The 16,164-nt window shown below is 38.5% G+C and overlaps 1 protein-coding gene across 8 annotated transcripts in view; it reads right to left on the bottom strand.

Annotated features, from left to right (window-relative positions):
- Window positions 1-1,442: 1,442 nt before the first annotated feature.
- Window positions 1,443-16,164, bottom strand: part of ZNF711 (zinc finger protein 711) — a 110,195-nt gene continuing 95,473 nt past the window's right edge. For 6 of the 8 annotated variants that reach the window (XM_051968529.1, XM_051968531.1, XM_051968533.1 and 3 more), the window contains 4 exons: window positions 13,633-13,791; window positions 10,419-10,568; window positions 3,228-3,368; window positions 1,443-2,620 (listed from right to left, as the gene is read on the bottom strand). In XM_051968529.1, coding sequence (XP_051824489.1) covers window positions 1,443-2,620; window positions 3,228-3,368; window positions 10,419-10,568; window positions 13,633-13,791 — 1,628 coding nt within the window. Of the gene's footprint in view, window positions 2,621-3,227; window positions 3,369-8,200; window positions 8,342-10,418; window positions 10,569-13,632; window positions 13,792-16,164 lie in introns of all 8 variants that reach the window. The other 2 variants (XM_051968536.1, XM_051968530.1) reach the window with 2 other exon arrangements.

Raw genomic sequence — 16,164 nt, 5'->3', positions numbered from 1 at the left:
AAACATGAAGCAACTTTAAAAAAAAGTAAAAACGTACACATTATATGCATAACATTTATGTATTCATTAAATAGCCCTAGATCAGCTTGTTATATTAAATGCCATTTTGATTTGCAGCATGCTAACACAAAGCATCATTTTAAAGGATGCATATTTTAAATGTATATGAAGTTCCATCTTTGAGTTATTTCTATCGGCAGCATATCATTGTGGTTAAATACTGCATAAATACTGCCTCAGAATGAAAATGCATCTTTACATTATAAAATTGGTATTTTCAACAATGGCATAAAATTGCACCTTTTAATTAACGTTAGTCAAGTAGGACTAGAATAATCATATCTGCTAAAACTGTCCTAGAGAACGTCTAAATATTTACTGTCATTTAAGAAAGTTGTGTTCTTTGAACCATTTTTTTTAAACTTTTAAAGAAGCTCCTAAAACATTAAGGAAAAATAGTGCTGAACTGCAACACTATTGCTGCATCCGTTTTCTTCCAAATCCATAGTAGATGCAAATATATTTTTGCAAACTGTGCCATCTGGAACATTCAATGGTAGCATCAGGCAAAAGGGAAATTATATACACCCTGCCTTTACTCTCAGCAATGGAATATTGCCCCTGACCTCTTAACTTAATGCTAGCTTTTAAACAACCTACCTAAATAACAAAATAGGTTAGCAGCTCTGAAATTCAGCTTTTAAAAGTACTGAATGAACCTAAAAAGCTTCTGAATGAAATGTTTTAAAAACTGGACAAACAAAACTTCAACCATTTCTGGAAACCCATTCCAGATATTGCAGAAAAAACTCAAGACTAAATGATCGCTGATCAACGGCCATCTTTTCTACCTCCACCTTCCCCCCCCTCCTCCAAATTGCATAAAAAGTGAAGCTTGGTCGTTTTCAAAAAGCATTACAGATCGCCCATCATAACACCATGGGGGTGAGTGATGTTTGTAATCAACCAAACAGCACAATGAGTTCTCTCTTCACCTTTCCTCTCTGCTCTTGCCTAACAATGCATATAATACTAAGAAAGAAACATTCAGCGGTCTTCCCATAACCATTCTGTGGAAGCTCCCTAACCACTGGCTATGGTATGGCACTCGAGCCGTTGTGAGCAACACTCGGGGCCATCAGACCACTGTCAATCCTAATACTTTTTTTTTTTAAGACTTAATACAAAGAATGTAAGGTTATGATTTCATATCTTTGGAACCAGGAGAAATAGTTCATGAGATTTTCTTTTTCTCCAATTAATGTATCCCAGTTTCTAAACTCTTTTCTTTTTATATATATATATAGATTATATATGTGTGTGTGTATATATATATATATACACACACATATATATATATATATACACACATACATACATATACACACACACACACACATATATATATGTATATATATATATATATATATATATATATAATTTTATATTACGGTCTCTTTATGGTGTCTCATTATATGCTGATTTTTTTCCGATGGCCTACGGAAACCCTTTTTGCAGTAGTCACATCTGTGTGGATAGTCTTTCGTATGTATGGAGATAACATGTCGCTTAAAGCCAGAGGCATCTGTAGTATTGTACTCACAGTACTGACACTGATAAATTTTCCTTCCGCTATGGGTCTTCATGTGCTTCTTAAGTTCAGCTTGCTGCCTAAATCCTCTCTTGCACTTTTTACATTTTAGAGGAGGGTCTCGGGTATGAACAGAGAGGATATGGCCACTGAGCACAAATGGGTCGCAAGTTTTAAAGTCACAGTGTCTACACTGGTGGACTTTTTTACTTTTATGACTTTCACCATGTTTTTTGAGCTCAGAAGGACGATGAAAGCCCTTTTCACACACTTCACATTTGTGGGGGAAATCTTTAGTATGGACAGAAATGATATGTCTCTTAAGGTCACTTGAATTGGTACTCTTATGATCACAATGAGGGCACTGGTGTGTTTTATGTCCTTGGAATAAGTCCAGGTGCTGTTGAAGCTCGGCTTCATCAGAGAAAGCTTGGGGACAGTGCTCACACTTATATGGTAAAATGGTGCCATGTTTGGCTTTCATGTGAGTTTTTAGATTTGACTGATCGGCACAGCGGAATATGCAATGGTGACAATGGTATGGCTTTTCCCCCGTATGGGTCCTCATATGCTTCTTAAGCTCGGAGGGGTGCCGGAACCCCTTCCCACACTCAACACAAACATGAGCAAAACTTTTGCTGTGAACAGCAAGCATGTGTCTGTTCAACAGCCCTTGTTCTGCAGTCTCATAATCACAGTATTTACATTTATAAATTTTAGGTTCTTTATCTCTTAATATAAGCTTATTGGAACTCAATGGACTAGCTTCTTTGTATCTTTTCGTATATTCCGTCATTTCGAGGTTCTTATCGACTTTATTCATGAGCTTATGGCTTTCTAAGTGATTATGAAAACTTACTTTCTTACTAGTTGTGAAATCGCAATCAGTGCACTGATATTTTTTCTTGATTATGTGATCAGGATGATTCTTCATGTGTCTTTTCAAGAATCCTCTGGATTTAAACTTCTTCCCACAAATATAGCAAGGGTATACGGTCAAGGGCTGCCCATCAGGACCAATTATAATAGCTGAATTAAAAACAAAGTTGTGACAACAGTTCAACAAAGGATCTTCAGGCAAGTAGCACTGCAAATATTGGCTCAAGTTCCCTCTACACTTGGGTTATCATGGATGGTGGAAGAGACCCAGTGGGGAGAGCCTTCCTTCAGAAAAATGGCTATTTTTAAAGGAGTTTCTAACTAATGTGGTGTGTCAGCCAGCCACATCACATCCTCCCTATGGGAGGATCACCAACTGGATAGTGAAGCGCTACCAGACACATAATAAAACAAAAAAACAAAAAGAAAAATAAACCAGTGACTTCCACCTCATGAAATTAAGTAAGCAGCAAATCACTGCCCGAATGACTTTTTTTTGTAAGGTATTATTCGAATCATAACAACTGCTATATAGATTCTGCTTTGTCTTCCAAAGCACTTCACAGTTAATCTGCGTCTCCTCGATAACCTCACGATGCTAGCGAAGGTATTACTGTATCATGTGAGAGACGCTGAAATGAGTCATGGAGACTGGTTGATTTGCTCACAGTCACATGACTAAGAAAGTGCTGGAGGTGGGATGGAGTATTCCCCTGACTTAGAGCAATTTTCCAATTTACAATACCCAGTATTTTACCTGTTTGCCATAGCCTGTCTCCCCGTTTCCTTCTCTTGGACTTCTGCTTAAGTGCCTTATTTGTGTTAACGCTATCACAAATCTGAAGAAACTGTCCTGACGTACCATCTTTATTTTCTAATCTGGTGTCCACATTATTTCCTGCAAAAATCGAAAAGACAATTAAGCTATATATGGCAATTTTCTATTATGTTTTGGGCAAATGGACAATTAGCAGGTGGCCCTCTAGTGAAACTGAACAAAAGTATCATACACAGTGTTTGAAGTCAACCTCAAATTACTCCACCCTATCCAGAAATGGAGCCTGCTTGTACAATGAAGGTAAAATGAAAAAATCCCGAATCAAAGACCTTTCTCCGCCTCTGCAATACTCCCAAAGCCAGGCCCAAATCTCAATCTAACTATCTACCAAATAAGAACAAGAAAAAAATCAGAAAGAAAGAAGAGGCAACAAAACAGTGTCTAGGTGCCAAAGCACTCAGGATGACTGTAAAAGTTTCAAAAAAAAATTCAAAAGTTGTCAAATAAAAAAATTAAAGCTGGGTGGCTTTGGGTGTGCTTCCTGATTTTACTGCTGCCAGCAGCCCTGGGTTTGTAAATAGTCTTTCTCTGTCAATTTGTCCATCTCTGCCCCACACAGAAAAAGGCTGTTTTACTTGGAACTTTTTATAGAGTCCATCTGAACACACTAACTCATTGATGCCTGTCTTCCCACTGGCAGGCAGTTTGTCAGTGTTTGGAATCTGGCTGAAGAAGCAAATTAATGGGCGGAGCACAGGCAGCGGCTTGCTTTCGTTTGGGGCTGAAACAAATTTAAATTCTACCATATGCCAGATTGACTCGGACTTCTCTCATCAATGACTCCTGCAACCTACAGCTAAATCATCACTGTTAATCAAGTGCCAAGGATAGAGACACATAGTTTTGTCATGTTGGAAAAATTCCTTAGCTTAAAAGAAAAATCAAAAATGAAAAACAGCCACCACCCGTGGGGTCCCAAAGCCAAAAGGCATTTCACCCAAAACCATCCCTTATGAGGCCTTTAATAAAACAAACCAATCGCTCCCAGTAAATGTGCTGGTTAACACAGAAATTAATACAACAATACACAAATGACAATAATCTAAAATAGAAAAGACAATCAATCCAATAATCAGTTTCTACCTCATTTTCAAATGGGCTTGATTGCCGAATACCTTAATTTTAAAAAACAATACAATGCTATCCCGAAAACCCCACATTCCATAAGACTGTCCCCATTCAACCTTCAGGTGTTTGAATTTACAATTTTTTTTAAAATCTCAGCATCTTCATTTTAATCCCTCCCAGTTAATAATATTCAGCACTTACACAGTAAATCCAAGATCAGCGAGGATGTTGAACCACCTTCTTCACTCTCTAGAGTTGTAGTTAATACTTCCAAGTAGCAATACTTGGATCTATTATCTCACTGAAGTGAGCACCGCCATCAGTGGTGACAATTATGGCAAACATAAAAACACTTTTAAGTGCCAGATACTGGGATACGATCCTAAACCCATTCTGGCCTCAAAGAGCCTCTATTCTACTGGAGGGATAGACTACGTACACTGTATAAATACAAAACGTTATATACAGAAATTAAGTATCAGGAGGTAGAGAACACTTTTAAACTTGAGAGGCTCACAAAAAGTCTCCTTTAGGAAGCAGCAATTTAGGAAGTAGAACCAAGGTAACCAGAAAGCCTTAGTTGCTTTCTGCAATCTCATTCAAACATTTCTCCTCCCAGCCCCAGCTCACACACACCAAAAGGAATTATGTGCCAGATGCACAATTACAGTTAAATCCACATTCAAAGCTGATCCCCAACTCTGCCCCACCCACAGTAAAATGGAAACAGGACATCAATGCAAATGGAAAGAGCAATAAAAAACACTAAAACTGAAAGTGGAGAATGATAAAGACCACACCAATCCCTCAAAAAGAGATTTAAGCCTGTAAATCCTGCCTTTTTGCAGGGATTGGGTTCATAGGTGTCCAATGCTAGGCAATATCACGTGAGGTTTTTGCCCACCTGTTTCCCTCCCTCCTTTTTAATTCTTTCTTAACTAATCAATCAACAACCATTTATTATGTCTTTCTTATGTACCGGGCCCTAGAGCTACAAATACAAGTAGAGGAAACCCTTACTCACAAGGGCTTCCATAGAAAGGATGGCCCCTTAGAGTAGAGGAGAAATATATTGAGAAAGAAACGAAATGTAAAAATACAAGATAATTTTTTAAACTTAAAAAAAAGTCAGGAAACTAGAGAATCTAGGAGGTAAATGTGAGGAATGAATGCATGCTAAACACTTCATCCTTAAAACAAAGGCAAGTGTGAGAAGAGGCCGATTTGCCTGAGACTATGTGAGAGGAAGCAGATAGAACAGAACAATTTAAAAAAGCAGGTATAGCCAGGCTGAGGATTGGAGGGGAGGAGATGGCTCAGTGGATAGAACACCAGCCTTGAAGTCAAGAGGACCTGAGTTCAAATCCAGCCTCAGACACTTAACAAACAGAAAAAGTTGTCAAAAGCAGCAAAAGCAAAAAGAAGAAGAGAAACAAATCAGCTAAGAAAGAGCGACGCGAGCCGAGCCAACCGTGGAGGCAACCGTGGCAATGGCAGTCCCAAAAGTCTCTCCTCCCCTTCCTTTTCCACTCCCCTGCCTCCACCCACCAAAATCGTCATTTCCTATACAACACATCAGGACTTGCACAAAGAGTGGGTGGGGGCCATTCTTTCTCCAAGCTTACATATTAATAGAGTATGGTCCAATTACTATTTAGCCTCATGTGCTTGGGACCTCAGTGCATCAACTCAAGCCTCAGCCCATTACAGTTTTATATTCTCCTCTGAGAGAGGAGAGAGTGGCTCTGGGAGCCACTGAAGTATGCAGCAATGTCAGATCAGTGCTTTAGAACTAACAATTTAAGCAACTGTACACATACCTGATCCGAGAGGAGGATAAACCTAGTCAAGATGGAAGAGTTCAGGAGAGAAGTAACCTACATCCTGAACTGGAGTCCAAGCTACATGAGCAGAGAGAAGAGGGTAGAATGAGCCATGTTGTGGAGATAAAGATTTGGCAACTGACTGGGGAAGAGGTGAAGTCAAAAACGACAGAAGCTTTCAGTTCTGCTGGACTAATTGGAGAGTAAAGCTCTCAGTGAAAATAGGCAACTCTGAAGGGAGAGCAGGATAAGGAGGATGGCATGCAACCATGAGCTCTGACTTGGTCACGGCTGAGACAGAGGCAGAAGAGCTCTAAGCAACTCTCGGTATCTGCCTTCTCAACAAACACTATCCAGGTGCACGTTATAGGAGTGGATCCGTATTAAAACACACCTGACATTTAAACAAAACTGCCGCTTGAAAATTTTCCTTTTAAACAGGTACTTTTCATTTCATAGAAAATGACCTATCAAAGGTGACATACCTAATAATTGGCAGATTAGGATTTAACCCCATGATCTTTCCATTCCAAATCCAGGGACTTTTCCATGTATAAAATGACTCCCTAAACACCTATCTAAATGAGCAATTCGGGAGGGTTTTACTTGCTTGGTTTGTTCTACAGTTCCAACTAATTTGTGTGAATTAGTGTTACCTAAATCCCCAAGCCTGTAACTAAAATTTCTATTTATTGTATATAATAAAAATGTATCTTATACCTACTAGTTCATTATCAAACTACATTCTCACCTGATGCCTCACATTCTTCATACCTCTGGGATACTGTCATCTCTTAAAAAGAATAATTGACAAACTGAAACGCTAACAGATTCCAATGATGACAGGCAACTCATTTACTCAACTACTAGAGGTTACATTCTGCGTGTTTCAGAGTGAAAAATTCTCTCTCCTTTTATTTCACATGTTAGGAAAGTAATTCCGGGGCGGGGGGAGAGAAGGAGAGAAGGGAGAGAAAACCAGCACCTCTGATCATATCAGCTGGAAAAAGAATTCAAACTGTGTTGTTCCAAATTAGGGAGTCATTTCTGCATACTTTTAAAGCCAAATTAACAGAAAGTAATTTGAACTTAATGTTAAAAAATTAAGATATGCCTGGGCCATTTTGAGAATTAAGACAAAAAGAGAGGGGAAAGGATACAATGGAAGGAAGGGGATTTGGATTCAGAAAACTGAACTTTGCATCATGGTTCTGGGCATCTGCTGTATGGTCTTGGAGTTAAGTCACTTAGTTACATCCTATGTAAACCACAAGCCTTGGATTGGCCTCGAGGCCAATCATTCCATTTTTAAAGCTATAATCCTATAGTAATCCCAACATAAATCTATTTCCCATCACTTATTTTTTACCCCCAAATTGGTATTCTAATGTTCATAAAAACCAACACCTCTATTTCTTATTTAAATACAAAAGTAACTAACATAACAAAAGGGAAAAATATATATTTGTTTTCAAAGAATATTTGCCATTTGGGAAGAGTAAATGGGTAACATTATGGCTTTTTGGCCCTCATCTATAGAAGGGAATTTTTTTTAAAGAGACAATGAAATTAGTGAGGATCATTTGAAAAGTGGTAGGCTGTTGGCAAAGAGAAATAAAGATCAATTCATTCACTTAATGTCTTTGATGTGAAAGGACCTGCTTATGTAGAGACAAGCATCCCTAGGTATAACCTACAGAATAAAAAACTGGCTTTTCCCAAACTGCCATACACATATGAGCTACTTCTAGAGTGAAGACAGTAAAGAAGGAAGAGTCCACCTTGGTCTCCATCCAAAGGAGAGGGATGACTAAAGTATCAACAGAACAGCGCCACAGCAGTGTTGGAAGGTACTATGAAATCACTAATTTGGTTGAAGGAGAGGAAATATGCTGAATCACTTCACGAAGTTGATACATTCAGGATGGCATAAGCACAATGGGCTTGATGACTCGGTCATGTACATTTCTGACTTCAGCATAAAAAAGAAGGGTAGCCTACCATATGCTGCAGCCCAGACCACAGGAACAAATGTTTTATTCACATCAGAGTCTTCCAGCTGAGTCTCAGGAAGAGCAGGGGGGGTTTTCTCATCCCCTACAATGACTTCCATGTAAACTTCATCAGCTATCTCAGCACAATCTGAACGGGACAAAGTCTAAATTATAAGCTGATATATTGATGAACTGGGCACAACTTTCCAAGCAATTTAAATAATTCACCTTTTTCAGGGTTTTGTTTTGTTTGTTAAAAACATGGTGGCTTAGGATGGCATATTTCTAAGTGATACCTGGATACTTCAGAAAGAGGTGCATTGACTTTTTCAGTCCCTCCCTTACAAAAAAAAAAAGCCCAAAACAAGGTCTCCTTACTCCATGGTAAGACCTGATGCTAGGAAAATAGCTCTTTGTGATTTTCTAAACTTAGACTTGAAAAAAATTCATTAGTTATTCATACAGGCTAGGTACCATAAGAAGATCCTTTTTGAAATAATGACTCAAAATTCAATTTTATTTTTCCACAGAAACAGCTAGTCAGTCCTGAAGTGTCTGCTGCTGTGTGCTAGGGCTACAGGTACCTCACTAAGAACTGGGGAGGCAAAGAAAAGACAGAGTCCCTATTCTCAAGGAACTGATGACAAGAACTGGCTACTTTCCTCTACAAAAGGGCGCGCGCGCGCGCGCACACACACACACACACACACACACCAGAAAGACCTAATTAGTCAAAGCCAAGTTGAATCAAATGAAAACGTTAACAAAATGAATGTGCTAGTTCCTCTTGAATGCTGGTGCTTGATGACAAGATTCCAACTTGACCAAGTCTTCCTCCTGGCAGTCCAAGTAACTGGTTCACATTTGTCTAAACCCTTAAAACTTTTGCTTTGATCCAAACTACCCTCCCTGCTTGGGGCTCTGCTCCTGTTTCCTATGTCCACACCACCACGTTGGGGTCCTTCCTCCTCAAACAAAGGGGAAGAGTTAAAGCCATCTTGCAGTTGCCACCTATAGTGCTAATAGCGCATCAATCCCTCCAAGCTGACCTCACTTTGGTCAAGGAACATAAAGGACCAGTTAGATCAGTTATAAATGCCTCACTAAGCAAATTTATCAATTTGGGGGAAGTAATGAAAAGTTAGTTAAAAAAAATCTTCCCTCACTCTTACTCCCCTCCCCCTCAAGAGAGAAGGAAGACTGCCATGGCAAAAGACATGAGTTGTTTCTGGGAAGATGATGAAATAGCTTAGTACCGACCCTCTAATTCCCTTCTCCTTTTCAAATTATTATTATTATTATAAATTATTTTTAGAAGCCCTCAGGAAAAAAGGGTTTGTATGTGTGTGTACGTACACACACACACACACACACACACACACACACACACACTTATTTTGCTTCATCATACCTATTTCTTTTAATGGCTTTGTTTTCATTCCCTTCTCCAGTGCCATGGAGGGGGGGTGGGGGAGAAGGGGATGGGAAGGAAAAGGAATTGAAGTTTATTTTTTGGAAATACAGACAAGAGAACAGAAGGAAGAGAAGAAAGAAGCCCATGAACAAGATACCTTTGAGAGCTAAAAAGTTTGAGACAGAAATGCAAGTAGTACATAATAGACACTTGCAGTTTCACGCACAATTCTATTTTTCTATTTTGGTCTATAAATACCCATTCAGAATTTTAAAATCACTTTTGTAAAAAAGACCCCTTTAAAAAAGATCCACAGAACAAGCTAAGGAGTAAGAACTAGCCCACTTCAACGGTCATTAACACTGGATGGGGCACAGTATAAAGGATAAGGGGAAGCACAGTAACTTGCAGAATTTTTGCCTCCTTAACCCAAGCTTCTCTAGGGAAAGAGAACAAGCATTTATTAAGTATCTGCTATATGTCAAGGACTAGGCTGATATCTTCATTTGACAGAGTGCTAGATAAAGGGAGCCCAGTTCAACAACAAACAGGGGAAAGGTGAAGAAATGAGGAGACACACTTGCCTCTCCAAGTGGCTATAGGAAGGTAACTGCACTTGATTTCTTTGCTGATGAGTTTACATACAATCTTGCAACGTTCATTTTTAGTATGTCATTTTAATTATTTAACACAACGTGTGAGGCCATGTATTTGGTATCTCAGATTATGGACATTATTCAATAAAGAATATGTGTGTATGCTACATAATGCTCTAGTCGCACAGTTTTTAAAAATTGATTTTGATTCTTACTGAGATCTTCACCCTCACGAGAGGGGTCTTTAACTGCCATGTAAACCATCTTCTCTCGCTGTATTCGGCCAACACATCCCTGCGGTTCAAATACTCCAGGGACAGAATGTCCATTGTGGAAATCACTTTCTGTAACAACTTCTGTTCCACCTCAAAAATTAAAAACAGAAATTTTCTAAGAAAAGCAGTTATCATCCGCTACTCATCAAGTCCTCTTCACGGAGGGTAGATGTGACTGGGTTCTTAATGGCTGTGCCAAGAAGTGCATCTTCTGCCACACCAGCAAGGCTTCAAGTATAGCCAGGGCTCCAGCAACAGACTACTTGGGCTTCCTTTGGACTAGGCTAAGTAAATACAGGAAGGTTCGACAATAGTCAACTAGCCACGAAACAATGGAGTGGCTGGACTTGTTTTTATTGAGTCCAAAGACACCAAGAAACAGCAGTAAATGGGCCATTCAGCCACTTTTCATTTCAGGGCTCATGATGAGCATTTGGCAAAAGGGCCATTTTTTGTGTGTGTGCCAACATTTCTTGCAGGAGGTAAAGAAAGTCTATGAAGAATTTGATTAATGTCCTCCAAGGTAGCCCACCGTGAATTTGTAAAAATAGCTTAGGACTAAGATGTGATGAAGGATAAATAATCTTGCATATTACATAGAAATTTTGTGGCTGAATAGCATGAGTACTTTCTCATAATAGAGGTTAGTGGCACTACTGAACATCTGTGAAATTTCAACTCACAAAAATCAAATTAATCGTATCTTAACTTCCAGGAAGTGACTGGTTACCAAGTGAGTGGTATTACCAAATCAGCTGTGTGTATAAAAGCAGACTGAAGACTTGGTAATCAATCTCAATTAAAAAGAAAGATAAGAAGGCACTATAGGTAACTAAATTAGCTCCAACTTGTTCTATTTTAAGCAAGCTCTTGAGGCAGAAGAACACAAAGAACACAACAAGAGTTATCGCCAGGTACTTAAATCTAACTGAATAACACCAAAACCAGGAGGCAAAAAAGTCTAGAAACTGCCTCAGTCAGCAAAGAGTTGACTGCTCCTAGTACCAACTAGAGGGATGGAACAGTCAAAGGGAATACTGAGTTATGCTATAAACTCATTTGTGAAATCTTAATAGATGAAGATGGTACAAGATTAGGAGCCATCACTTCATATAAAATAGCGATAAGGAGTTGAAAGGAAAAGACACTTACTCAAAGATTTGGCAAGACACACAACTAAGCAAAATCAAAAGGCAATAGATCCTGAGGATATTTAAAGAAACAACAAGAAAAAGGAAAAGCAAAGGCAAAAAAAGAAAAGGAACAGAATTATACATTCCTCCATTAATGGCAGCAAAGCCACCACCTACCCCCAAACGCTCTATGACAAGATAAACACGGCACAAGAAAGCAAACAAAGATAGGAAAAATAGCCAAACAAGAATGCCCAAGTACACACAGACATGGCCCATGCTGGAGATAAAAGAAATTAGTTCTTAAAAGTGCAAGGGGGAAAAAACCCAAAGAAACAAACCAGGAGAAAATATCAAGAGTCTAGGGAAAAAAACAATGTACCAAAAAAATTTATCAGTAACTATGGTCCTATATGCCTTTACCAATTATACAAATTTGTTTATGAGAAAACTATACTCACCAATGACATTCTTTAAGAAGGTAGGAGAAAGAAATGGGCTTTCAAGGAAAGGAAGGAAACCAATAAGCTAGAGCAGACCACATCTTTTCAGTCACACAACTGACTATAAAATGTAGAAAATAGAAGATCCCAGTGTGCTTGCTGGTTGACTAAAAAAAAAACATTTAATGAGATAGAGCGAAGTGTCACCTTAAGTAGGCTCCTCCAAATATTCTCATGAAAGTTAAAAACCACGCAAGATTTCTTGCCAAATGGGAATCATCAGAGAATCAATGAATCTTTGTTATGGAATAAGTTAGAAAACAGAGTTATATGCTTGCTAATGGTGTTCCCAATGTCACTCATGACATCCAATATAGAATCTACATTGAAGAAGAGGAGTTCCTTGGAGATAGCAATGTTTGACTATAGACTCATGTTTGCAGATGAAACTAGGTTGGTGACACCACTTGTGCAATACTGCAAAGCCTGCTAAAATGAGACCTTTAATGACTAATCTTAGGAAAAACCTAAGAGGACTATTCCATTCGTTGCCACATACACATCACATACAATGAACACAGTTCAAGAAGAGGAGAGCGAGCAGGCCAGGCTGTCTTGGGGAAATTGTACTGTACTTATAATTATCCCCACACTTCTCTGTAAGGGGTCACTGAGGTGGCGTTGGTGTGTGTGTGTGTGTCTGTGTGCATGTATGTATAATTGTAACAGAGCTGGACTCTGAGGTGGCTTCTAATTATAGAATAATAAGCTTATGATTTCATAATGCTGCACGGCCTTGAAACATGAAATATGCCTTCTTCTCCAAAGAATTACTGTTACCCTAAAGGAACACAAGGTGGGAAACAAATAGACTGCAAACAAGAAGTAATTGTCCAGGAGAAGCTATATAAAAGATATCATGAAGAGATCTATGACAGAATAAAGAAAGAACACGTAATGTAGCAAGAATTAGAGATAACAAATGCTCAGACTGTGTTTTAGTGGTATCAACATAATGTGTCAAGATATTTAGAAAGTAGCCTCCAGAACATTGAGCGAATCTTTTGGAAAGATTTATGGGAAGATGTGAACAAGAATCTCACAAGATAACACAGCAAGGATAGGATGCAATAACACAAACCCACAGAAGCAATGAGCAAGAGAATTGTCAAAATTGTCAATGAGCAAGAACTGTGAAGAGCTATAGCTCAATTAAATCTTTTCCTGTAAGAAAATATTCAGTATTAGGTCAAATCCTAAAACCACGAAATCTTCAAGAGAAACTCACCATTAGCAGGCAGTCTCCATACCAAATCAAATCCCTCTACTCACCTGTTTGACAGATTCAGCTGCAAAACACTACTCACATATATGCTACTCACCTACTACAATGGTAAACTATATCAGTTATGTTATCAAATATAAAGGCCCACAATCACCCAGAAATAGTTATTTTTCATGTATATTGTTCTCAAGTCCAAGAGAAAAAGCATAACCTTTGCTAACACAATCGTCACATCACTCAAAGAGAAAAACGGTTGCTTCTATTAAAAGAGTAAATCCAAGGTGTATTTATACCTATTTCCACATCATCGTCAGCTTCAGCTTTAAATATATACACTTTTATAACTTCTGAACCAAACCCATCTTCTTTAGAGACATCATCATTGGAAGCTTCAGTGTTGATTTTTACTGGTGGGTTTGCAATTTGGTCTAGTTTTTCTGCATCTTCATCCACTGTAAAAAACAAAGAGGATGCAAGTGTTGAGTTCAAGAACCATTCACATTTAGTGGTCACAAGCGAAGTCTAGTGTGACAAAAGTTTCTTTCTCACTGACAAAAATATTCAATAAGCACTAGGTTATTAAAAAAAGACAAAACCCCCAAACCCCGACCCATCACTTTTACCTTTTGTTACTTTCACAATATTTGAAGATAAATTCTACCACCAAAAGAAAAAATAAGATACATGATGCAAAATTAAAGCGGGCAATGAAATCAATACTATAGGAGCCACAGTGATAAAGACTTTCCATTTACACAGAGCACAGCCAACCCTAAAAGCCAAAGAAGTTATGAAAGGTAACTAACAAAAAAGAAGTAATAGCTAAAGAATAAAGAGATGTTTATGTTCAAAATTATTAAAAATGAAATTAATATGTATTCTATACTTAACTGACAATTTCCAACTTGAATTACACTTAGGATAATTCCAAATTTAGGAATGCATATTTACTTCAAACTAATAACTATACTTGCATTTTAAATATTATGAGGCTTCCACAGCAATATTTAAAAGTCCAATGCAGAACGCTTTCAAAGGCATTAACGTGAAAAAAAATCCAATTACACTACTCCAGATCTTTTAGTCTATTATAAAAAGACCTTTAATTTCAAATACCAAAAGTGGCCCCTTTCAACAATAAAACAAACATATGAACGATATACTGTCTTCTAAATAGGATTGGTTCAGAAAATATTCTAGAGACTTGCTAGAGGTCCCACCAATATAAATTTCAATTCTGCCAATTGATCCTTTAGATTTTTTTTAAAATGAACAGTAGCCAGCCACTGAAAACAGAATCTTTTTATATTGCAGAAGATACCCCACCCCTCCAAGATACTATACATGCTTCAGAAAATCAACAAGAAATAGTCTTGATTTAAATTTAAATACGGCAAGTTGACAGAAAATATGGACTCTCACCGTTTTATATAAAAATGAAAAACAAAAGCTTGCTGGAAAGCCAATTACTCTTTTAAAATGATTATTAACTTCTTGGACACCACCAGAGAACTTTCTGATCTGGGATCAACTACATGGATGGGCAGAGTTTTTTGAGCAATAGAGAAAACACAGTCAGACTTGTGATTTAGGAATATCACTTTGATAGCATAGCAGAGGATGGACTGGACAGAGGAGCCAGGAGCCAGGGAGACCAAGTAGGCAGCCATTGCAATAATCAAGGAGAAAGGTGCTGAGGGCCTGAGCTGGGGAGGGGAAGAAGCTATAGAGAGAAGGTAACAGGACATTTTGGAGGTAGAACAGACCAAATTTCAAAAATGACTGAATATGCGGAATGAGTGGGGAGAAGCTGCTCAGAGACCGTGATGTCCGTGATGAGTGTGATCCCTGGGTGACTGGAAGTTTAGTGGTACCCTTGACAGAAAGAGCAAAGAAAATGCATGAATTCTCTGTTGCCCATGTTGGGTTGGAGACATCTAGGTCATCTGGGCAGCTGGTGAATCAATAGAAAACATTTACATGATCTTTCAATCTGTAATTCACATTTGGGCATTCCAGTTTGGTTCGTTTAGTAGTGACGAGAAAATAAAGGTACGGGGAGAGAGAGAGATACAGTACTTAGAGATCTTCCAAGTGATAACATTCTACTTTGTAAAACATTACAAAAGAGCCTGAATTCTGACCACACTGATAAAAAAAAAAATAACAACTAGTATAGCATCGTATTTTATACAAAAGAGCAATTGGCTAGGCTAATTAATAGTACACGTAAAGTTATGGGGAAATGTAATTATCTTCACAGAACAATATTTTGAAGCCTCCCTTCCATCCCATCCCTTGTTAGCAAAGGACATCCCTTCAAACTTTACCCCCCAATTAGAGGCCATTAGCCAAGCACTCTCTCTCAAAGCCATTTTGCTAACCCCACTGTCCATTCTTCCTGTCTTTGTTCCAGGCCCTGATAAAGCAAGTCTTTCCTATCAAGGCTAAGCCCTCTATGTGTGTTATGTACCCAAATCAACCCCTCTAAGTTCCATTCTGTCTCTCTCTTCTGGGGATCCTTTTGTATTGCCTACAAACATGCTCAAGTCTCCCCCATGCTCAAAACAATTCAACAAACCCACCTTGCCTGAAGAGTGGCATTCCCCCCTACAACTCTCATCCTCTACCCTCTCCCCTTCCACAGCTAAAAGATCAGGACAGCTACATAGGCAACCTGTGATATCAATGGGACAGCCAATTCAAAGACCAGGAAATTCCTCTTACTGATGCAGGTTGGCATCTCTTCTGCTCCTTAAGAATCTTAAGAGAACTGTGCATCATAAGACCACAGCTGTCTTGTTCCATCTTACATCCTGAACTCT

Source organism: Antechinus flavipes, chromosome X (assembly GCF_016432865.1).
Source record: "Antechinus flavipes isolate AdamAnt ecotype Samford, QLD, Australia chromosome X, AdamAnt_v2, whole genome shotgun sequence".
NCBI classification, from domain to species: domain Eukaryota; kingdom Metazoa; phylum Chordata; class Mammalia; order Dasyuromorphia; family Dasyuridae; genus Antechinus; species Antechinus flavipes.
The sequence above is the reverse complement of the archived record's forward strand: the minus strand, read 5'-3'. Positions and strand labels throughout refer to the sequence as shown.